This window comes from Stigmatopora nigra, unplaced genomic scaffold, assembly GCF_051989575.1.
Source record: "Stigmatopora nigra isolate UIUO_SnigA unplaced genomic scaffold, RoL_Snig_1.1 HiC_scaffold_56, whole genome shotgun sequence".
NCBI classification, from domain to species: domain Eukaryota; kingdom Metazoa; phylum Chordata; class Actinopteri; order Syngnathiformes; family Syngnathidae; genus Stigmatopora; species Stigmatopora nigra.
The window spans coordinates 95900-121550 of record NW_027551634.1 but is presented as its reverse complement, the minus strand read 5'-3'; the positions used below and the strand labels follow the sequence as shown (position 1 = coordinate 121550).

Sequence of the window (25651 nt, the reverse complement as noted above, 5' to 3'; positions counted from 1 at the left end):
GAAGTCAATCAGTAAATGGTATTTAATAGGCCTTGCAACTAAGACTTCTGTTTAGTCACTTCTATGTGCCTTTCCTTCTATGGCTTTTGGGGTCTTTTTTTCTTGATCACCACACCATTTCCTAGTACTAATACTTATTGCATTCACCTGGACAATACTATTTTTTCAAAAGCCCTGGCTGTTTTGAGAATTCATTTATTTAATTATTTTTTATTTTATTTTGATTAATTTATTTTTGGGGTTGTTTTTCTTTTATTAATTATTTTCCTTTGTTTTTTTTTTCTTCAGCCTGGCTGCCAGCGGGAAAAAAAGTAAAAAAAAGAACAATCAAGTGGAAGTAATCGATATACTTGGAAGTCTCGCGTGAACCGCAACACTTACGGGTACTCGAGTCCAGCTTCTCTGTTGTACGCCGCAGGTGCTCAGTATTTTATTTATTATTTCCACAGTCCCCTGGCCGTCTGTTGAGTCACAGTGTAACCAGCTTGGATGCATCTTAAACTGCCTCATCTTGCTAAATCTGTTCAACTATTCTTGGGCAAATATTGCAACATCTAGGAGATAGGAATGGTCTTTTCTCCTGAAGATACGCGTATGCACAAGTTGTCTGCATAAGGCCAAACTACCATCCCAGGAATGTGACTTAATGACTGGATTACCCCCCGCTGTCTTTGCCCCATATCTAAATAAAACTTTATTGCACTGAATATATAGACTGAATGGAAGCAAGTTTAGATGTCAAGAATCTCACGGGACTTACAGGTATCCAGATGATTTCCACTTGCTTGTTTTTTTTTAAATTCGGCCGCCAGTAGAAAAAAATATATTTTTTAAAAATGAGCAAACGGAAGTTATTGAAATACACTGAGGTTTTGTGCAAAATTCTTTCCGCAAATTCTATATGAGAGGAAACCTCTATGCGTACCCGCCATTAATGTGACTTGATGACTGTCTTGGAGCAACTGAGCCCCATATCTACATAAAAGTTGATTCTGCTGAATGGATGCAAGTGTGTATGCAAAACTTTCAAGTATCTGTTCAACTGCCACCTGCTCGTTTTTTGATTTTTTTTCCCCGCTGGCTGTCAGGCTGAGGAAAAAAACAGGGAAAAAAATGAAAAAGGACAACAACAAAAAACTAAAAAAACAACCCCAAAAAGAAATTTATTTGAAAAGCAAAGAAGAAAATAAAATAATTCAAAATACCAACCCCAGAAAAATTAATTAATTTGAAAAAATGAGTTTTCAAAAAATATTCAAAAAACAACCCCAGAAAATAGATACATTTGATAAATTTAATTTTCAAAAATAATAAAAGAAATAAACCCAAAAATTAATTAATTTAAAAATCAGGCATAGTTGCCTGCCACCCTTCATAACCCTTTGATTTTGATGTCCACGCCAACATCTAACGGCAAGAATTCTTTTGTAAATCCAGCCGGAATGACGGCAAGCACCAAATTAGTGTGCTCGCCGTCATATTGACAAAAGAATTGACAAAATAACTATATATCCCAGCAGTCACTGCGCAGTACTTTTTCTACGGGGAAAATAGCAGAGTCGGGGGCTGCTTGCCGTAGTTGAGAGAGCTGTAGAGGATGGTGTACCCTATCGACTGATTTATTTTATTTTATCGTCATAACAATTTTTCTATTGGTCCATATATAAAGCGCACTGGATTATAAGGCACCCTGTCTATTTTGGAGAATATGTGAGACTTTTACGTGCGCCTTATAGTCATTAAAATACGGTAATAAATATTAACAGTTTAAATCTCATGCACACGAGGTACTGTCGACGCTCAAGTATGTAATTATGAGACACTAGCGCGCTCTACCCCAGGGTTACCAGATCACAAAGACTTCAGACCAATCACACTGTAAATACAGTCATAATTCTACTTAAGAATGCCTCTAGAAGTTTAATTTCCCGGGCGGTCGGCCGGCGATCTGGCAGCAAGCAAGGTATCCCCCGCGATCCTGCCCCAGTCAACAAGGATGAGATTGTCGAATGTGATCTTCCTTTAAGAAATCTGCAGATCTTCAATATGGCACACAGTTAGCAACATGTATTCATGTCAAGCGGAGAGGAACTAATTTTGTTGTGAGCACAGAATTTAAAGCATTTACATATTATTAATTATAGATTATATTTAGATATTGATAAATTAGTCTTCATATGCCTATAACTAATGTTTTATAAATACACTTCTTGATATTTGTACTTCTGTACTGAGGTCCTTCACCACTTCGCTTCAACATTCAAGGCTTCAGCACATCGCTTTTTTTCTTAATCTTAAGTATAAAAAATGGTCATAAAAACGGCAAAATTCACACTGAAACTCACAAACGGAACATAGGATTTAAAAATGGCGAAAGTCAGGGCTCCTCTTCGACGCTGTATTGGGTGGCACGCAGTGCTGAAGAAGCCACATTTCACATTTCAGTCCAACATCTTGCCTTATCCTGTTTTGTTGCCTGTGAATTTTCCGTCGCACACCTCGCTTGTGGAGGTAGACTTCACTAATCTTATAGCAACTTTGTTTGGATTTTGAGTCACTGTTGAAAATGCCACCTAAGTGTCCTGGCATCCAAAGAGCCCGGTAGAAAACGAGACATCATGACAGTGACCGAGAAAACGTGACCCTAGCACGCAATTGCGGCATGAATGAATCTATCATGCATTTTACCAAGAAACACGCGAACATTCGAAAGATGGCCACAATATCCATTTCCAAAGACCCTAACCGAATGGTAACCCATATAAATTAAAAAAATGAACCAGCATTATGAGGGATTCACGCTGGCATTCATTAGCTGGCATGACGAGTAGACGTAAACATAGGAGTGCAGAAGAAGAAGCAGCGGACTATCACGAGGATGGGGATGAAGAACATGGTTTGCAGTTTGCAACAACTGGTCCAGGAGAATGATAACCAAATGATTGGAGCCATTGAATTTGACAATTTCCTTGACAGTGTCATGTACTTGTACAACAGCTTCTTTGTATAAGAAAAGAAACGATAGTCGCCATGTTTATTATGTGCCGAAAACGTCTTTCAGAAGGAAACTCCTCCTGAAAAGCTCCCCCATGGTGCCTCCTGAAGATTCAATCGTCTTGACTAGAATTTTTGTTTTAACTCCATCTTTTTGTGTTGTCTTTGCCTTAATATGGATGTCTTTTTGCATTTATTCTGTTTTTACTCTCTGGAAATAATGTTGTGTTTTGTTTTGGTTTGCTTGTCTCTCGAATCAGACGAGGAGTACTTGGACTAAAGCTCACAATAACTGTTTTTCTCATTGTTATTTAAATCAAGCAGAGAGAAACTATTTTTCTTTTGAATACAGTACCTAACGGATTTACTTAATTTGTTTAATTTATCAATTATATTTAGACATTCTTACATTAGTGTTTTCATATGCCTGTAACTGTAATATTTACTAAATACACTGATTAATAATAGTACTTGTGTACTTGTATTTTTTATAGGTGTGAAAATATGTATACTATGTAGTAATCATTGGGGTGATTATACTTTGCGGTTCTTCGATTGTATCCGCCATGGCTGGTCTACATTATCCGCGATATTAGAGGGATGACAGCAGTGGTTCAATATTTATGGGTGATTGCCATATTAGCGGGTTGCTGTAGAAACTGTAAACATGGATTCTAGACACTGACGGCAGAGATATTTCACAGGTGGCTGTAAGTAACCAAAGACTTGGCTGGACAAACAATCTGAAGCTGAATCAGTAAATCTGACACAGTAAATCTATCTTTAGCTGTATTTTTGCCCGTTAGTTTTCCACATGGAAACTTGATTCTCATACGATTTTTAGTGTAATAACTTTGCAGTATAAACGACGGAGCCAACTTGCATGCGTGCCGTAGGCTAGTTTATTGACACTCACAGACAGCCTTTTAACACATCAACATCCAGGTCAATCGGTAATACGTGATGACCATCAGGTGGTGATCGTTAAACCCACCGTTATAGTCTCAATATATTACACTCCTCCCCCTTAAACTGTGAAGTCTCCCTTAAGAATTAACACTTACTTCAAAAATTTTAACTAAATTATTACTGCCGGTGGTCCAGTGTAACTGTCTTGTCACAGGCCACTGAGCCGGGTGAAGGTGTTACCTGTGTCTCTTTAGCCTCCATATGTTTCAAAGGTGTGTCTTCCAGTGAGTACGGGCTACCACCTATTGCTCCAGGTATGCCTTTCCTTTCCACATCTGCATGAACCACCACCGGCTATTTGTTTGTAACGTCCAGCTGCTCATCTGGAAACTGCAATGTCTCTGGTCTGGATGGTTGGTTGTACAGCAGGTGGTCTATGTAGACTGTGCGTCGGCTCATTCCATTCCACACCATGTCGGTGACTGGTCTGAGTCTCTTTTCCACTATTCCTCTTGTCCACCTCTCTTTTCCCCCACAGAAATTCCGGATCAGGACTGAGTCACCCTCAGACAGATGTCTCAGCTTGGAGGTGGTTTTATCATGGTAGTTTTTCTGCCTTTGTTGTTTCGCTTCCACCACCCGAGTGAGATCTGGCTTCAGTAAGCTGAACCTGGTCCTGATTTGACGTTTTAAAAACAGTTCCGCTGGAGAAAATCCCGTAACACTGTGTGGTGTACTCCTGTATGCTATCAGGAAGTTAGCTAGCCGGTGCGGCATTGTTTTGGTTGACATTTAGTTTCCTTTCATCAAGCATTTGTTTCAACAGTGATGCTTTCGCTGTCTGAACTGCTTGCTCTGCAGCTCCATTGGAAGCGGGGCGGTAAGCCGGTACCAATGTTTGTTTTATTCCATTGCTCCTGTGACATGAATTGAGGACCATTTTCGGATACAATCTCCTCCGCAAGACCGGAAGACAAAAAGATGTTCCGCAACACCTCATGCACTTTGGCTGCGGTGGTTGTTGCCATGGCGATGACCTCAAGCCATTTGGAATAACTGTCCACTACTATTAAAAAATGGTGTCGATCTTTCGTGGCAAAGTCAATATGGATTCGTTGTCAAACTAATCAGCCACTGCCAGCAGTGTAGAGGTGCTGCTGCTGGTAGCTTCCTCACACTCTGACAGGCCTCACATTGTTGCACAGTATATTCTATGTCACTGTCCAGCTGTGGCCACCACAAGTAGCTACTGGCCAAGGCCTTCATCCTGCATCCTCCAGGGTGTCCTTGGTGAAGATGCTGCAGTAGTCACTCTTGGTGTGCTGGTGGAATGATAACTCGAATTCCCCATAATAAGGGAAAAGTATGGGTTAAGTCTCTCGTCCTGGTTATGACTTGGCCATCCAGACCGGGTCAACTCCAGTACTTTACACAGGACTGGGTCCTTGAGAGTGCTCTTTGCAATCTCTGTAGCCTGCACGGGAAGCTCATCCACTACTGCGAAATACTACATTTCACTTTTTATTTGTTTTTTGTCTAATTTCTTATTCAAAAGTGACAACTATTGGAGTAATATAAACCATCGAAAGAATTTAGTTGTTTTGACATTAAAAGCAATATGGCTGACACAACATCTTAAACTTCTGGTAAGAAAATTGTAATTTCTGTCGTGATAATGCATCAGGTTCGCATTCAAGATGGACATTTCTTTTTTCAAATTAAATAATAATGTGAAATTTTGCATTGGCAAAGACAGGCATATTAACTTCCTTATGATATTGACGCTAATGATTCATACAATATCTCTGAAATACCACATTTTTCTTAAGATTTCCCCTTCAAAGTAACACCTTCGTACTCCCTAATAAAAACATGAATATGGAGGTGAAAATTTGGAATCAGGGGCGGCTTATATGTGAGAAATTGTAAAATTAAACCATTTTAAGGCAATTTTAAGGGTGCGGCTTTTGTGATTAAATATGGTAATGTCTAAATATAATCTTTTTATAAAAAACTTAAATACTTTAAGTACTGTACTCATAGCAAAAATAGTTTCTTTCCTTGATAAATATTATAAAACAAGTCAATGAGAGGTTTAGTCCAAGTCCATTATACTTGTATATCGACAATAAAGGGATTCAATTCAAGTCCTCCTGCAGCTTCGCGTCCAGGTTGAAACAGTTTAAGAAACAGACCTTTGTGAGGGCTTTTGTGATCCAGGCTTTCCTGTTGCTCATCCAGTAGCCAGGCAGAATGTCTTTGTTTTTTGAAGCATAAAGACGATCGAACTTGTAGATCTAGGCAATAACAGCAGGATTCACACCCATGTTGAACGCCAGGCGTTCCTTGTTGAATCTTGAACCCTGGCTCTTATCTCTATCTTTGAATAAAATGTCCAGGAAGGCATCTTCTTCCAAAAAAGGCCCGTCTAATCCATGTTAAAAACTTGCTCATGAAGATAATCATTCTCTTCAATTTTGTGAGAGAACTTTTTCACAACGCACAGTTTCACTTTCTCTTGGTCTGCTGAGGAGGGCTTCTCCATAGAGTGAAATACAGAGTACACCATACCACTTCTTAAACTTTTTAAACCAACCTTTTCTTATAATAAAACCATGATGCTTACTAGCGGCACTGGTACGAGGCTGAGGTTCATCATCATTGTCTTTGTCGGAAGCCAAGCAATCGTAAAACAATTTGGCTTTGCTTCTAATCATGTTGGTATCCAGTGGTATCTTCTCCCTAAATTCTGAGATCAAGACTGATAGGGCATTCTTCATCTTAACGATGACTTCATTTTATACCAAGTGGTTACGACTTGCTTGGTGTTCTTGGAAAAAGACAACATGTCTTTTTCCGAATGTACGCTTCATCTTTCTTGATGTAGCCCACGGTAGATTCATTTATGATGTCTTAGATGACACAGGCACTTAGGAGGCGTTTTCAAAGATGATTCAAAATCCAAACAATGCTGGAAAAGGCTCTGTGCAGTCTTTTTGTGCGATGCGAACCGTAGTCTGAAGAAAATGGAAAAAGGCAAGATGACGTCCTTCTCGCTGTTTGTATTATTTGGCGCATCATTCTTCTTGCAGGCTCTCCTTCTGCTCTGGGTTCTTCGGTTTCCTCCCACATTCCAAAAACATGCATGGTAGGCTGATCGGACACCCTAAATTGGCCCTAAGTATGGGTGTGAGAGTGCATCGTTGTCAGTCTCCTTGAGCCCTGCGATCGGCTGGCCACCGATTCTGGGTGTCCCCCGCCTGTGGCCCAGAGAGAGTTGGGAAAGGCTCCAGCATCCCCGTGACCCTAATGACGATAAAGCGGTTCAGAAAATGAGATGAGAGGAGTTTCAGCGTGAATTTATCATTTTTATTTATCATTTTTTATACTTAATGGGGAAAACCACGATGTACTGAAGCCATGAAGTGGGTGAAGGATTACAGTGTGTAATACTGACAAAACTTAGATCAAACCCTAGTCAAATAAAGAAAGGGAACAGCTGCACAGGTACTACAGGAGATCCGGATGTGAGCCGAGCAACCCTCGCCTACCACAACCTATAATACAGGATGGTTGTCCAGCCTCCTTGGGATACCCCATTAAGTACACTAGAGCATTTAACAACATTGACCATGAATGTTTTCTAGTTTTTCTGGAGCGTGACATGCCTGTTAAAGAGCTTAGCATTGAGTCCACAAATGTACCTGTCAAATATGTTATATATTTTGTCACCTGTGTTTTCAGATGTTATTTCTCCTACACTCTTCAGCCCGTACTTCAGACGGCTAATTTTTGATGTGTCCTCCATGGAGAAGAATGCCTCCAACCTGGTGAAAGCTGAGCTGAGAATATTTCGCCTTCAAAATCCTAGTGCAAGAGTATCTGAACAACGCATTGAGCTATACCAGGTGATACAGCAACAGGGGCTCCAATATGAACGATTTTTTTAAACTACTGATGGAGTTAACATTAAAAGAAAATTGAAAAACAGACTTCAAGTGCTCACAAAGCAGGATTTTTTTCAGTATATGTTTCAGTCAAATAATTTGAAAACACTGACAATTGAGCAGGCTGAGCTAAGACGTGGATAACATAGTTGTACTGTTATTATATTGTATATTATGAATTTAATATACAACTGATCAAGTATTGTTCAGTACAATTCACATTTAGATTGATGGGTGTTATTGTTTATAGTTGTTGGGCTGCTTCCTGGGAACTGTTCCAGTACCCATTATAAAGGCCCCATACTGTCCTCGAGGTTAATCTTTGGATTCTAACATGCCTTCATGTAGATTTATTCTATGTATGTTGGAAACCCGCTTACATACATTCCACATTGAATAAAAACAAAATGAGGCTAAATAAGATTAAATAATCCAATACGAGTCCCTCCTGCATGACCGAGCTTATCACCATATCTTTAAAGGAGAGTCCAGGGACCATGCGAAGGAAATTCATTTCCAATATCTCCAATATCTTCTGTTGGTTACAACCCACATCTCATGTTCATAGGTAAGAAGGTGAGGGAGTGTTAAGTCCACACAGGAGGATCGCCCTGAATTTGAATCAAGGACCACAGAATTGTGAGGCCGCCGCGGTAGCCACTCAGCCGCCGGGCCGAGAATTCCAATGTTTTTCATTCATTCATTTTCTGAAACACTTAACTCGAAACAAGGGTCGCAGAGGTGCTGGGGATTTTCCCAGTTGTCTTTCGAGCACAAGGTGGAGGACACCCTGAATCGGTTGGTGGCCAATCGATCGCCAGATACGAGGAGACAGACAACCTTTCACGCTCACACTTATACATAGAGGCAATTTAAACTGTCCAATTAGCCTAGCATACATCTCTTTGGAGGGAGGAAACCCACGCAGGCCCAGGGACCTGGATTTGAACCCAGGATCCCAGGGCTGCGAGGCCAGCGCACTAACTATTCAGCTGTTGGGCCACACCAGAATTACATGATCAGAAATAAGTACAGATGCAACACTGTATGTCCAGCAAACCGCACTTCCTTCTTGAGCTTGTGTTGATCACCATCTGCTTCTCCTGTCGTCCTCTGTGCCACATGGACACAGCATAGCTTAACATGCTCACAATGGTTGACCGGTAGAAGGTCACCAGCAGGTTGTTGTTGTGTTTCTCATTCCTGAGCACTCTTCTTGATGAATTCTGTGGTGTTTGCTGCCCAAGAGAGGTCAGCAGAGATATGGAACTCCAGGAATTTGAAAGACTACTCGCTCCACACATATGCCATTGTTATACAGTGGGGCATATTAGTATTTAGTCAACCACCAATTGTGCAAGTTTTCCTACTTGAAAAGATTAGAGAGGCCTGTATTTGTCAACAAACCTCAAAGATGAGAGACAGAATGTGGAAAAACAAAACTGAATTTTCAGTTTGATTTTTAAAGAATGTATTTGCTAATCATGTTGGAAAATAAGTATTAGGTCAATATCAAAAGTTCATATCAATATCTACTTTTGTTATGTACCCTTCGTTGGCAATAACAAAGGCCAAATGTTTTCTGTAACTTCACAAGCTTTTCACACACTGTTGCTGGTATTTTTGCTCATTCCTCCATGCAGATCTGCTCTAGAGCAGTGATGTTTTGGGTCTGTCGTTGGGCAACTTGGACTTTCAACTCCCTCCACAGATTTTCTATGGGGTTGAGATCTAGAGGCTGGCTATGCCAAACGTAGGCAAACTACGGGGAAAACCACATCCGGCCCGCGGGCCACATCCGGCCCGCTAGACCTTTTAATCCGGCCCGCCGACGTTTTCCAAATTTTTTTTTTCTCAAAATGGCGCCGTCACGCATAAGCCAGTGACAGTAGCTCTGTCCACTCTTATTTTTTTTCGTATTTTACAGCCCCTCTATCTTTTTTAAATTACATTTTATATTTCTTAAAACATTCCTTTTTACTTTACTTTGTACTTTATACTTTTTACTTTAATGGCGAGTGATAAGTATGTTAAGACTTTAGACCTTTTGTTCTGTTTGTTTCATATGTACTGTTAACGGATGCAGTTTTTATATGTATCATATCTTGTGCTGACCCGGCCCATCTCTCAAATGTTTAAAGTCAATGTGGCCCTCGGGCCTTGTTTTTGAAATAAAACAAAGTTCCATGTTTTTTTTCATTATATTTCTTGTTCAAAAGTAACAACTATTGGAGTAATATGAACCATCGAACAAATTGAGATTTTTTTTTTACATTAGAAGCAATTTGTTACTTCCTTTTTGAATTTGTCTACGTGCAAACAACACCCCCCCTTTCGGAACACAGGAAGGAAATGATTGTACATTTGTGATTATGAAACAAAACCAAATTCCACTTTGATTTTTTTAAAATTACTATTGCAGGAATATGAACCATCAAAAAAATTCGAGATATTTTGACATTACAAGAAATTTTACTGCCACAACATCTTAAACTTCTGTTAAGAAAATTTTAATTTCTGTTATTAGAAAGCATCAGGTTCTCATCAAAATCGACTTATTTCTTTTTTCAAATTGAATAATTGGATATTTTGCATTTACAAAGACAGGTATATTAACTTCATTGTGATATTTACCCTAATAATGTACTTTTGATTCATACATTATCTCAGAAATACCACTTGTGATAATTTTTCTTAAGATTTTTCCTTCAAAGTAACACATTTGTACTCCCTTTTAAAATCATGAATATGGAGATGAAAATTGGGAATCAGGGATTGGCTTATACATGAGAAATTGTAAAATTCAAAAATGTCAAGGCAATTTTCAGGGTGTATAATATTATGAAATAAAACCTTGACAGTCTTTTAAATTTGAGGGCAAATGCAAACATAAACTGCACATTGCATCAATTCCCTCTGTTTCGCCAATGCCCCGCGAACGTTTGTACCTGATTGAACCCTATCAAGATGAGCATGGGTGCTAGACACTGGAGCTCTGTGATTGTTAACTTCCGTATCTCCCCCTGCCCGGATCGTTTTGTCCAATGATTGAAGGTGCATAAGTTTGTTGTAAAATCCTGAGTCGCCGTCAATTGCAATGTAAAAACGAACCGCACCAAAAGAGTCTGGACAAAATGTATTTTAGTGTCAGCCAAAGAAAGCAAACTATAAACTTTTCGGTTTGAGTATGACTTCAGTCTTGTTACATTTGAAGTCTATAGTTTCATTTATGTCACATAACCAAACATGGTTAAGATGCAGTTTTACAAACTGCACCTGCAATAAGAAAAAAGAGAACATTTTGTGAACTTGATCTACTAAGATTATGTATTATTTTAATAAAATAGATGTATATTTTTGGGGGCCACTGGCCAATACTTCAATAAAATCGAACACAGGAACACACACTGAGGCAGATAGAATGAAAGTTAAGGCCGTGTCTGCAGAGGCGGGGGATGCAACAATTCAGATGCCGGAGAGTGACTACTCTCCAGGTTCCTCAAAGCTATTTCCAGTCGAAAAGCTGCTTCAACTGTGTTTTTAATAGAGATAAGACAAGTCATAAAAATGGGAGGCGTTAATACAAATGAAGGAGGTGGAGTACAAAAGGTGTAGTTCACATTTTAACCAAAAGGTGTAAATAAAATTGTATTCCAGTAACTTTTAATACATCAGAGTGCAAGAGGGTGCAAAATTAAATATAAGAATACAATTCATATTTCACATTTCCCCCTGAAGTAACTTTGAAAGAATTTTCATTTACATCAATCTGTATCCCTCCTCTCCAGGTTTTAGAATACAAATATCATTATTATTTATTCAACATGGTATGGAAAATAACAATCACTTGTCAAGACAGAGGCAAAAACTCAAGTTTCATACCATCATCTGTGGGGATAAGGCTGATTCCCAGTTTATGGAGTAGATCTCTTCCCAGGAGGTTCACAGGACAGTTTTTACTCAGGACAAACTTTGCTTCAGCGTTTTGTCCGTTTTCATCAGTTATTTTTGTTTTCTTCAACTTCTTCAATAGCTCCATGTGTCCTCCTGCTCCTATCACAGTGATCCATTCCTTTCCTGCTACCAATCCTGGCACTTTGTCTTTGGTGGCTGATTTATTTGCTCCAGTCTCGCATAAGAATCTTAATGGTGTTTGACTTTGTCCCATCAGTAAGGTATAGTATGGTTTGCTGTCTCTCTCCCAGAGAGTGGGCATGCTTTCGGTTACGTCTAACACTTCTACTGGCAAGCAGGGGGTTTCTTTGTCCTCCCCATCGCTTTCTTCAGTTTCCTCTTCTGTGTTAGTCTTCCATTTCCTCTGGCGTCATTCTTGATATTGATTTTCAGGGTTGAACAGTGGGGGTCTCTGGTTCCCCCTGGGTGAACTTCTGCAGTCTCGAGCAAAGCGTCCTTTTGTCTCTACAATTGTAACCACTGTCATCTGGGTTTGCCTCGGCCTCTTCCTCTTCCATGTTCTCGTTGGTAGAATACTTCTGATGACTCTTGGTTCACCAATGAGCCAGTGGCTTGGGTCAGAGTATTAACTCCTGAGCTTACCTGTTTTTGGCGGTGTCTCTCGGCATGAATCGCCCACTCCATTAGTTGATTCATTGGCATGGTTCGGTATGAGACAGTACTTCTGCACGAAACCTTTGATTTGGGGCTGGAGCCCTTTCAGGAACCCTTGTCTTAATTGGGCTTGGTACGACCCTTGCTCATTTTGGTCTTCTGTTATCCCACTGTGGGTTTTGAACACTTCTTCAAATCTTGCTCTGAATTTATGAATTCCTTCTCCTTGTTCCTGTCTTGTGGCTCTGATTTTGTCATAACATGGTGTTGGGCCCCATGTGTCTCGAACTTGGATCAGGACTCTTTCCACTAGCAGCGTTAAGTCTGGTGAATCATGGGGGTGAATTTTTCTTTGGTTGTTTCTTTCGTCGAAGTTTCCACTCACTCTGGCCCAGTTGTGTCCCAGACTCATAGTGGACGCTTTTCTTGTCTCAGCTACATTCAGGTGGAAACTTTGTCTCAGCTGTTCAAAATTATTGGACCATTAAGTTGGGTTCTTTATTGGGTCTCCCAGTCCCTTGCATGCTTCGGTGCATTCAGACTCGGTCCATGGACAGTGGACGAGAATGGTTTGATCACGATCTCCGTTCACTTGGAAATGTGGGTTTGCAACTTCAACCATGGGATACATTTGGCTTGGTGGTGCCCATGTCTGTGGGAAAGCATGAGGTCCTTGAAATGCTATCAAGGGAGGGTTTCTTTTGTTTGAAGATTTTTGTTTATTCAAAAATTATATTTGTATATTCCGCTATTCCTATAAGGCATTTATTACTTTTTATTTACGACGGTATTTACTCACCTTCTCTAGGTACGTCGCATTTAATTAATCTTATTTACCCGCCTAAATAGTCGTTTATACTCTTATTTTGCGCGGCAAACGACGTGATTTACGAGCGTGTCACAGGTGCTCTGGTTTGAATTTCTCCTTATGAAGATTACTTGCAAGTTTTATAGTTGTTATTCTATATATGTTTTCTTTATATTGAGCTCTTTCATTCTCTTGGCACAGTATAATATTTTTTTCTGTATTTTTAACACAATCCACGGAGTCCCTGGCGGTGAGGTGCGACCTCCTCCTCTGTCTGGTTACTCTCAAACCAGAATTTGTGGATCCTCACCTTGATCCTGCTGTATACCTTTACGTATTTCTCCGACACACCGAGAACGCTTCCCCCGACTCACAGGGAACGGTATACGCAACTTTTTCTCCGACTAATGGAGCATCTTTCTTCTCGAGAAAGACGGGGACACATGCTGGGTTGGATTCTACAAATTAATTTTAAAAGTGCCTTACTGCTCAGATGTGCTCTGCGTCCGGTGGGATGGATTCGCTTCCTTCTTCTGGACAGCAGAGAATCGATCACCCTTCTCTTCCATGGGGAAACAGCTGACGTCAGATTTTTGGATAAATGTTTTGCGATCCAAAATCAAGATGCGAATCCTCCCAGGTTTCGGCACCAGAATGTTGGGGCTACTGGCCAACACTTCAATAAACTCGAACACAGGAACACATTCTGAGGCAGATCGAATGAAAGTTAAGGCTGCGTCTGCAGAGGCGGGGGATGCAACAATTCAGTGACTACTCTCCATGTTCCTCAAAGCTATTTCCAGCCGAAAAGCTGCTTCAACTGTGTTTTTAATAGAGATAAGACAAGACATAAAAATGAGAGGCGTTAATACAAATGAAGGAGGCGGAGTATAAAAGTGCAAAAGGGTGCAAGATTAAATATAAGAATACAATTCATATTTCACATCTTTATTGTCCAAATACATGCCGTTATCCTCATAGGTGTACCTGGGTTTCTGTATAAAAAGACAAAAAGAGGAAAAAGTGAAGCGAGTCAAGTAAATAAATTTCCTCTCTTTCGAGCTGAATGACATCCCTATGTACACCAAGTCCATAGTCCACTTCCTTTGGTCCAGACTTTTTGGGTGCAGTTAATTTGCGGATTCAAATTTAACAACCCACCCACGATTTGACAACAATCCTGACATACAAACATTTTCACTCATTGGACAAACAGGTCTGACTGGTAAACACGGTAAAACACAGAAACAATCATGATTGCATCTCTCCTGCTCATTTCAATGAGTCATCCAACAAAAATCGTTTATGGGACATTTGCGAATCAACGAGTATTTATGCAACATTTATTACATATGTTTAGAACAGGGTTTCCCAACCACTCTGCTGGTGCACACTGGGGCATGCAGGTGTGCCGCGGTAAATTACCTCCAAAGAAGTACATATTGTTATATTACAAGATTAAAGCTGTTTTGTTTCTTATTTTTATGTAATGCGAACCAGTTGTTTGGCTTTACGGGCATCAACTTTTGGCTATGTAAAGTCTGCGTGACCACAAAAATGCTTTTCACGCAATATTAAGAGATGGAAGTCAGTAGCGGGCCTTGGATATCATACAGATGTCTTCAGCTATGTCTGAATAAATCCAACTCTCCAAAACTATTTTATGGCTATAAAACCTATAAGGCTACTAAAGCCGCGACACACAAAAAAGCATCAATAATGATTTCATACAATTGAAATATTATTTAGGAATATAGCCATATTTTACTCACCAAAAATCAATTTTATATGAACATAAAATCCATCCTCCTTTCTTTCTTCCTTTTCTATCGCCATCGAAGCTAATGCTGAAAGTCAAGCCCGTTTTTTTTTTTTTTTGATTTAGTGTTGAAAATGTTGGTTGCCGGTTGTGACAGGCTTGCTTGCTTCGGAGTTGTCCGAACTTTCTTAATGATGTCCAGCTTTTTTCTTGAAAAATATGTCTTGAAAATGGCTTTGACAGTAAATTTGTGAACATATCTTCTCCTACCATTGCGGGTTGACAAAACCGCTATTACATACATACATCCAAGATGGCGCCCTTTAAGCGGGAGCCAGTGGCAGTAGCTCTGCACCAAGGGTGTCAGACTTATGTTTTTCATGTTTTATAGCCCTTCTATCTTTTTTTAAATGACATTTTAATATTTCTTAATACATTCCTTTTTACTTTACTTTTTACTTTAATGTTTTTACAACTTTCCTTGTTCTGTTAGCCTGGCATCTTTCGGCTACTTTTTTTTTTGGAATTAGCCAGCCATGCCTACACTGTCACACACATGGGACTAGCTGTTACAATACGCAGCAGAAGGAGCAACACCTCAGTGCCGCCGGAGTTTCGGAGCTGGACAAAAGTGCCGGGAGAAGAGGCAACACTTCTGACCAACCATTCCAACGCGGGATGGGATGGAAGAGCTGTCGGCGCCTACCAGTAACGGAGTCGAGGAGCTCTGCCCTGCTGCTGTTTTCTTCAGCTTCAGACTACTTAGCAACTGTGCGGATAAGCTCGGAAGAGCGACTCTGCATTTTCTCCACCTCGGTCACAGTCTGCAGATGTTCCCCATCTCGTGGAAGACTTCCTGTGTGTGGTTCCAGTTTTTGTCTAACTCTTTTTGAGTCCGATTCAGCTAACGCAACTAAAATGCCGGCGGCTGCGGTAGCTCCATCCACTCTTGCCCGTTTTGTGTTTTTGCTGCTTTTATGTTTTAATGATTCCATTTACTTTGATTTGCTTTGTACTTTGTGCTTTTGCTTTGCTGTTCTTTCTAATAACCCCCTTGCTACTGCCACAAGGTAATTTCCCGAATACGGGACGAATAAAGTTATCCAATTAAATCAACACAACAATATGCAACTCTCCTCCCTCGTTCTCCTCCTCCTCTTCCTGCCCACCTCCCACCGGTCTCTGCGTCACTGTCACATTACATTAAGCTGAACAACTATTTGCGGTCACACTCTTATATAGGGACACTTTAGAGCAGACCTATGCAATTAATTCCACAAAGGGTCGCAGTGGGTGCAGGTTTTTGTTCCAACCCAGAAGAGGAAACCTTTAAACCAATCTAGTATCTTAGAAGTCCAATCAGTAGATTGCAGTCAGCTGCTTCTTGTTTCAGCAGAAATCTAATTAGTTAAACTGTCTGTGTTGGATTGGTTGGAACAAAAACCTCCACTCACAGTGGCCCCTGAGGAGCGAATGTCCAACCAACCTGTATGTTTTTGGGATGTGGGCAGAAACTGGAGAATCTGAAGAAAACCTATTCAAGCCCAGAGAGAACATGCAAACTCCACACAGGAAGTTTAGAACCCGCTGGGAATTGATCCCTCAATTGCAGAACTGTGAGGCGCACATGCTAAACACATGACAACCGTTACACCATGATAATTATCCATCATCATTTTATTAGTTCATTCATCATCTTATCCTCTGTCATACTCTTTTATGCTTAGATTTTAGCACGCAAAGCCTTGACATCCCCAACACAAAGATACATTGACAGCAGAGTGGTACGAACGAAAACAGAGGGCGAGTGGGTGACCTTTGATGTAACACAGGCGGTGAGTGAATGGATGAGTTACAGAGGTGAGTTTATTCCAAAAATTATTTATTATTGGATGCAGAACACTGACAGACATTAAGATATTTTCTCTCCTCAGACAGAAACAGTGGATTCAAGCTCAGCCTTCATTGTCCATGTTGTACTTTATTTCCATCAAATAACTTCATTATTCCCAACAAGAGTGAGGAGCTGGAAGCACGGTTTGCAGGTTATTTGATCTTAAAATTACTTAAAACACTTTTTAATAATCATAACTCATTCAGACACACAATGTATTCATCTAGCTTTTACAAAACTAATCTTTGGTAAACGTTTAATTAGTAAACATTTTAATCGGTGCAGGAATTTCTGAAGTTTATAGAAAAGATCATTCATTCATTTTCCTTACCACTTATCCTCACGGGGATCATGGGGTTGCTGGAGTCTATCACAACCAACTGTGAGCAGTAGGTAGGACACACCCCAAATTGGTTGCCAGCCAATCACAGGACACAGTGGAGATACCTAAGGACAATTTAGAGTTTTCAACCAGCCTACCACGCGGAGACAACTCACACAACATTATTGGGACAAAATTGCCACTCGAGATCAGTGATGGCTAATATTAGACTTCAGGTGAGGCTTTTTAGCTCCCCATATATTGCACATTTTGAGAAGATGGCAGTATGATAATAAGCAGTAGAATAAGCCTTATACAAATGAGAGAAAGTTCAAATAAAATCTCAAACTACTGATTAGAATTACCCATTTTGAGAACTAATTTATGGGACTTAACATCACTCACATTGTGTATAATAATCGGACATTGGCTTTGTCATCATCATTGACTCGACAAAATCCTAATTGTCATCATACCCAGAAACTGCGTATGAAGAAATTGGTAGTGCTTCTCCATGAGGTGTGTTTTCCCAGCAAAAGACCCAGATAAATAATATCCTGGCGACTGTAGAATAACGAACGATAGATATCACTACCTGAATACTTACCAAAATGTGCCTAAAGAATTAACTACCCATTTATCAGCCTGGCTTCTTTGTTTTTCATTTCACAAAATGTAAATTGGGGATTCTTTTTTTACCGTAATCGGCACAGTGCTCGCGTGGTTAGCATGTCCACCTTCGAGTTCTAAGGTCAAGGGTTCAATCTCTGGTGGGCTCCGACCTTCCTGTTTGGAGTTTTCTTATTCTCTCTGGGCTTGCATGGGTTTTCTCCTGGTATTCCAGTTTATTCTGACATCCCAAAAACATGCATGGTAGGCTGCTTGAACACTGTAAATTGTCCCTAGGTGTGAGTGTGAGGGTGAATGATTGTTTTCTCAGTGTGCCCTGTGATTCTCGTGCAACAAATTCTGAGTATCTGTTTCAGCACTCCTCTCCCAATGTGAGGATAAGTAGTATGGAAAATGGATGCATGATTTTTTAATTTTTGAAAGCATTGTTCATTGTAAAACATATTCAACTGCTATAATAATTTAACAAAGGAGGAAACTATGTACACTATATTCTGTATATAACAATCGAACAATAAACAGTATTCTGTATAGCCCACAAATCTGTCAAAATCCTCTAAAACAGCTTGCACTATAGAGTGTTGTCCTTGAAATATGAGTGGCATTCAATAAGCTAATTACAATTAATTGTCTCCAGATCAAATTTGCGGCCACACTTGCTTTACAAAGCTGCTTTTCCATAGGTATTGATGACAGCTTCATCGACGACGATGATCTAAAAGTATTTAAGCGACTGCGCCACAGTACTCGGGCTCCACACCTTCTCATCATGCTGCTGCCTTCATATCGCTTGGAATCTCCATTTCACCAAAAACCACATCGAACAAAGCGAGCATTGGATGCAGCTTACTGTTCTAGGTATTGAGCTAAAAACTATCACGCATGACAAGCATAACACGTGAGAATGCGTATGAAATTGCTCTTTCGAGAAACTAACTCCTTAAGAAAGAGTTATAGCCAATTGCAAAATACATTGTCTGAATCTTTGCATCATTTACTATTGAAGACTAATTTGTTCGTGAATTAGCGATTTCTCCGCAAACGGGAGATAACAGGCTAAGGGGGGGAAAAAACTGAAAAAATGCAACGCTCCGCCCAGCGCACGCAGAGACAATACAAAGAGGGAGTTGCGACCGGAGACATTACAAAGAGGTAGTTGCGACCAGAGACATTACAAAGAGGGAGTTGCGACCAGAGACATTACAAAGAGGGAGAGAGCCAGTGCCACTGATCTTCTTACAAGCAGCTAACGAGAAGTAATATATACTCCTTGTAGCGATCGCTCTGCCATTTGTGCTGAATGACAGAAAAAAAACACTGGAAAAAATGCAACGCTCCTCCCAGTGCTCGTAGATAACTGTTACACACGAAAGAAATACAGCAAAAAATACAGTGTGCTACAATGATAAACAGCCTCCCATGTCTTGGCCACCTTGCTTTCTCGTGTCTCGAAATTTTTTCTCGTATCCAGAGATAATTATTTGCTCAAAATTTTACTCGTTTCTCGAAATTATCGTAAGTCGGGGTGCTTGTATGTCGGGGTACCACTGTAGTTTTCTCTGGGGCCATTATTATGGGAGACGTACTCCCCGTGTTTGTCCGCCAGGTGGCATTTTAGACTTTTGTGTGTGCGCGTGTGTGTGGGAATATGCCTCGTTGCATTTGTACGGGTTTAAACCGCTTAATAAGGGAAATTAAAATCATTAATAAGGGCAATATTTAATCATTAATAAGGGCAATATTTAATCATTAATAAGGGCAATATTTAATCATTAATAAGGGCAATATTTAATCATTAATAAGGGGAGTATTTAGCCGAGGTGGAAAGGAATGTTAGAGGAAAATCTTGAAATTATGTTTCCGGAGTTATTTAAGGACTACCGTTAGTGTTAGTCGTGGTCGGATCGACTTCGTATCATGCTGACGTCACTTTCGCCACGCCACGCCGAGACGTAACCTTCGGCACTTCGTGGGATATTGCTAGTTGTTTCGTTTCAGTTGCAGTTGGTTCATTCAAGCCCCTGTTGTTTTATAAGTTTTGTCAACTTATTAAACCAAGCCTACAAATGCAAACGCAACACTCCTCTCGTGCCTCACCGCTCATGGGTAACAATTCCCCCGGCCACGCCACATGGTGGGACCCTAACAGGAAGCCTAATAACGATCTTGATCATTTGATTCAAACATGTTAGTTTGTGACCCCTGCTTCCCTATTAAAGGTGCTGTATAGTCAGTTAGATGGTTTTCTTTTAATTACAGTAATACCTTGACAAATGAGTACCCCAACATACGAAGAATGTGAGATACGAGTAAAATTCAGAGCAAATATTTGCGAAACAAATTTTGAGGTCCGGGCATACGAGACAGCCAGGTGGCCGAGATACGAGAGGTTGCTTATACCTGCATCTCCCTCGTGTAAAGATTTCTACGAGCACTGGGCGGGGCGTTGCATTTTTTTCCCATTTTTTACATTAATCATTGCAGAATTAAGGAAAACACAATGAGTCCAAAGCAAGCAGGTGCAATGAAGGGTAGTGCGAAGAAAAGGCATATGAAGACAATCGATATTAAGTATGAAACAATCGAAAAACATGAAGTGTACGCGTGACTGAGATGGCTCGCCAATACGTATGGAGAAGCAGGAGGTTTGCCGCAAAAGCCGCAATGAAATACATTAATCTCTTTGCCTTGGTTATTACACAAGGTTTAAATTTAGTGTAACGTAAAATAAAAACTTTTTTCAAATGTGTGTATAGGAATCTAAGTTAATTTAAGTTAGATTTAAAGTTTGTCACGAGCGCATCCACCAAGTTTCTCTCTTGCTCTCTCGCTCTCTTCCATCCACAAACTCTGCGTTGTATTGAATAATTTCTCATTTTATTATTAAAGATCATAACTAATAGTTATTAGTTACTCTGTTAGTAGATGATGAATTACAACCAATGAAAAATGTTTTTCCATTTTAATATCCATTTTTTATGGTGTATTTTTTTTCAGAGGGTGGGAACAAATTTAATTGTAATTAGTTCATTTCGCTGGGAAACGTTGATTTGAAATACAAGTAAATCGACATACAAGCTCAGTCATGTAACGCCTGAAGCTCGCATTTCAAGGTATGACTGTACACAAAAAAATAAGTGCTGAAAACATGAGCAAACCGGACAACAAGTGAATTCTGAATCTATGAGTTATCGGCAGAAACTCTTCAGAGCTTTGCAGTTTAATTTTAGGCGTGTTTCAAATGTGCATTGTTGTCACGATGCCCTTGCCAACGTGGTGCTTTGAAAGCTGGCGTATCTGATTCCAATCTGTTTCGTTCTCATATCCCATCTTTAGGGCTGATTTAGCACAGGGGTTGCGAACACCTGTCACTCAAGCCGCATGCGACTCTCGGCCAAAATGAAAGTGGCTCTTTGCTCCTTGTTATATTTTGTATGTACTGTGGCTCTTTCCCTCTTTCCCTCTTAATATGTACATTTCCCATAATGCATTAAAAACGGTGATGACGTTATGCACTATAGAAAATAAGGAGATAAAGACCTCATTGCATGCAAATGGATACCTCTTTTACAGCCCCCCTACACCTCGATTATATGAAGAGTTGGTATGCTCTGTTTGTAAAGGTGATGCACTGCCATAGTCCCCTTTAAACCCCTAAAACATAAAAAACTACAGTGTCAGAAGTGAGATAAAGACACGTTCGTAACTGCAAAGGGACGACCGTGAAAAGCAAGTCAGCATTTTACATGGGATAAGAAGCTTTACATGTTTTTTTTTCTTTTTTTTTTTGTGCCGGTTTCTCTCACCATGACGCTCGTCTCATCTCATTTTCTGAACCGCTTTATCCTCATTAGAGTCACGTGCTGGAGCCAATCCCAGCTGTTTCCAAGCCAGAGGCGGGGACATCCTGAATCGGTCGCCAGCCGATCACAGGGCACAAGGGGACAGACAACCATGCACACTCACACCCATACCTAGGGGCAATATACAGTGTCCACTCAGCCTACCATGCATGTCTTTGGAATGTGGGAGGAAACCGGAGTACCCAGAGTAAACCCACACAGGCCCAGGGAGTACATGCAAAGTCCACACAAATGGATGTGATCTGGATTTGAACCCAGGACTCCACAGCGCTCTGAGGCCGACACACTAACCATTTGCGCTCCAGGGCCGCCTTTTTAGGCTTTTTAAATTGTTTATTACATAAAGGGTGTGGTACTGATATTACAATGTTAATTTGTCCCCCCTTAACAAAATTCCTACTACAAGACAACACGCATATTAATACACGACTTAAAATTATGTTGCACACAGGAAAACTCAACAAACAACTCTGTGCCAAATGAGGGTCAAAGGCACAGAGATGAGGAACTCATCGCCAGCTAGAGCTGATCAACCATGGTCCTGGTTTATTAAAATTAATTAAAAAGTGCTAGCTCAAGTCAAGCGGTCACGCTCAAACTCTGCCAGTCTCTAGCATCCACCTGTACCATGTTCTTTTCGGGTCGGGCTGACACAGTCAATCGCTGTTGGACCCATTGGTCCAGGCTGGCTGGGGTGGGTAAACCAGTCCTCAAGGTCCGCTATGGGTGCAGGTTTTTGTTCCAACCGATCCAGCACAGACAATTTCTGATGAACCAAGAAGCACCTGGCTTCAATCCACTCATTCCACTTCTAAGATACCAAATTTGTGAAAAATGTTCCTCTTTAGAGGTTGGTATGAAAGCCCACACCCACTGCGGCCCTTTGTGGAATAGTTTGGCCACCCCTGCTCTAGTGTCCATCTACAGCGCGCTAATATGGATTCCTGAAAATGCAGCTTCACTCGGGCAAATTGGAAGCCAGTAAGGTGATGAGTGATAGCCAATGGGATAGGAATTCTACCACGACAATTTTTAAAAAAGGAAAATAAAAAACGAATACAGCAAGCTTATTTACTTCTCTGGGATGTTTGAATTCATTTGCGATTTTGTAACGTTAAATTTCTATACATATCTTGGATCAAAAGTGTTCCAATCGAAGTGTTTCGTAACCTGCAAAAATTGTATGTGGAAGCATATTGCAAGTAGAGGAACAACTGTATTGTGAAAAGTTGACTGTATTGGTAATGAGTTGGTTATATTCCTACTGGACTTTACCATGTAGCGTACACCAATTTATCAAAATTTGTTGTTTGGTTAAAAAAAGGGTGTAAATAGTTTTTTTTTTCTCTTTTGTTTTACTCTGTCTAACCTAGCACCTAGTTGTTGTGCAAACAATATTCATTGGCACATTCCATTCGGTTGAACATCGGCTAATTTTTATATAACTAGACGGCCTTTTAAAGATCAGCTGATTACTGCAGAAGTGAAAAAGGAGGATGCTATATGTAAAATGTTAATAAAACACCTGGAAACTACTTGAGCATGTCTTTAAGGGATTTTTGTCCCGTCTAAAATACACTTGCACTGCCTTTGACCTTTCCCTTTTTTTCCTTTATTAACTATAGAAATGTTCAAGACAACTGCTGCTTAGGGACCCTCTACATTGACTTTAAGAAAGATCTTGGCTGGAGGTGGATTCACGAACCAAAGGGCTATGTTGCCAATTTCTGCGCTGGAGCTTGTCCTTATCTATGGAGTGCAGACACACAACATGCCAAGGTACTATTGGCTGTACAAAGAGGCATAGTTTCTTCTGTCTTTGAGTTAAATTTACAATCATAGAGGTACATGGTCATTTGATTGTTATTCTTTTGTGTCCAGGTGTTAGGACTATACAACACCATTAACCCTGATGCATCAGCGTCACCCTGCTGTGTTTCGCAGGATCTGGAACCGCTCACCATCCTCTACTATATCGGCAAAGTGCCAAAAATAGAACACCTCTCCAACATGAAGGTCAAATCCTGCAAGTGCAGCTAAAAACTAAACTTGCAGAACCTACCCCCACCCTGTCTCTCACAACACACACACACCAATTGCGACCATGCTATCTCCTATTTTCACACTGTCAAGTCAGTGCAATGTCGTGTGATTCAAGATGAGAGGTACTGAACAAACAAACCTTATTCCAAAATGCCATTACAAATACATAACAAATATCTTTATCTTCAAGGACTTATACACCATGTGTTTTGTATTTTTCTTTTTTCCATGTTATTTAACTGAAAGAAAATCTGTCTTGTAAGTGAATAGTTGGATGATGAACATTAGTCCAAGTTAAAGTGTGCCTTTAGTTGTGGTACCCTACGTGGCTCTCAGTTTTCAAGATTCAAACTGTCATATTCGATCAAGCCTCTTTCTCTAGAACTGAAACAATGGAGTTATTTTGGTGCTGACCGAGTTTGTTTGGGCATTTTTGTAATTAATTTAAGAATATGAACTAAAGACTGGAACAATAAGCGTTTTATTATTTCTTTTTTTTTGTTGTTGCTTGTTTTGAATTACATTGACAACAGTGAAATGACTGCCATATTTATAGATTGACTGATGTTACGTTTTCAGGAAGTTTTCCATACAGTATTAGATGTTTACTGCAGGTTCTTCAGTGAAACACAATTCAATTAATGTAAATCCAGTTTAAGTGACATCAACTATTACCGATTCCACATTCCTCATTTTTACCATAAATACTACACCCCACAATAATAAGTCACATTCTCGTTAAGCAAAGTAACATTTTGTTACTAAACAGATGGGTTAACAAGAGTGGATCACTTTTGGTCACATTTGCCTGACTGAAGGAATCGGACAGTTAGACACTAAAATGGCTTTTGATCTGGTGACACATTGAAAAATATACAAACTGAGTGCTTCTTTGGCACTTAATATACAACTTTGAGGGGCCTTAACCCACATGATAAAGGCTCCCATTTACCCTTTAATGCATACGTACCTGTATTCACAACCGCAATGCATAGCATTTTGGGTTCAGCGACCTACCCCAGAACCCTTTGACAGTCAGAACCTGTATGCCAGCCTCTAAACAACCTTCACTACTAATGGAGCCGTATCTGTTACATGAGAAATGCTTTAGGGCAAAGGTACCAATCCTGGATTAGATCCTCTCACATCACACCACTAAAGACATTTTAAAAGTGTGAATAATGAAAAAAAATACTCATTGGAAAATCTCTGTTGAATTGATAAAAAAAAAAAAATCCCATATATTTTCTACTTAATAATAGTGTATAAATGTTGCTTGTGATGTTGATTGCATCATCTCGATGTGCATTTTGTTTTATTATCTTTCTATAGAAGTCTGAAACTCCATGAATAACCTCACACACTTGTCAAATGAGACATGAAAATAAGGCAAACACTGGAAGTTAATATGATAAATGTGTATATGTGAAATTAGTTCTGGATTTTACAGAGCTCCACACTTACCCCCATCCACGTTCCAAATCACATCCTCGTGTTCATTTGTCTTTGCTATGTATCTATTGTATTTTTATATATTCTTTCTTTTGCTATTTAAGATGTACTTTGAAGTTTTTTTCACCCAAGAGCGGAGAGGTAGAAAGCAAACCTTGCATTGTGGAAACTACATTGCTCTGTATCTTTTCAGTACTTTACTCTAGGAATTCAAGCTGAATTATTATTGGATATAGTAACTGTAGCTAATATATATGTGTATGTATGTATGTTTTTATATATATATATATATATATATATATATATATATATATATATATATATATATATATATATATATAGAGAGAGAGAGAGAGAGAGAGAGATATATATATATATAGATATAGATATATATATATATATATATATATATATATATATATATATATATATATATATATATATATATATATATATATATA

The 25651-nt window shown here is 39.7% G+C and overlaps 1 protein-coding gene across 1 annotated transcript; it reads left to right on the top strand.

The window, feature by feature from the left end:
- The first annotated feature begins 105 nt into the window (after positions 1–105).
- On the top strand, positions 106–25443 carry LOC144193065 (transforming growth factor beta-2 proprotein-like). Its single transcript, XM_077711901.1, has 8 exons — positions 106–383; positions 450–762; positions 7648–7811; positions 16714–16846; positions 16921–17031; positions 18516–18690; positions 23321–23474; positions 23577–25443. The coding sequence occupies exons 2-8, from the start codon at positions 720–722 to the stop codon at positions 23733–23735; spliced, it is 939 nt and encodes a 312-aa protein (XP_077568027.1). The 5' UTR covers positions 106–383; positions 450–719; the 3' UTR covers positions 23736–25443.
- Positions 25444–25651: the final 208 nt, after the last annotated feature.

Coding starts and splice junctions, on each gene's coding strand:
- LOC144193065 (XM_077711901.1), top strand. CDS start 720: ATGGAAGCAAGTTTAGATGTCAAGAATCTCACGGGACTTACAG. Junction 763..7,647: donor GAATCTCACGGGACTTACAG/GTATCCAGATGA, acceptor CTGTGTTTTCAG/ATGTTATTTCTCCTACACTC. Junction 16,847..16,920: donor TGAATGGATGAGTTACAGAG/GTGAGTTTATTC, acceptor TTCTCTCCTCAG/ACAGAAACAGTGGATTCAAG.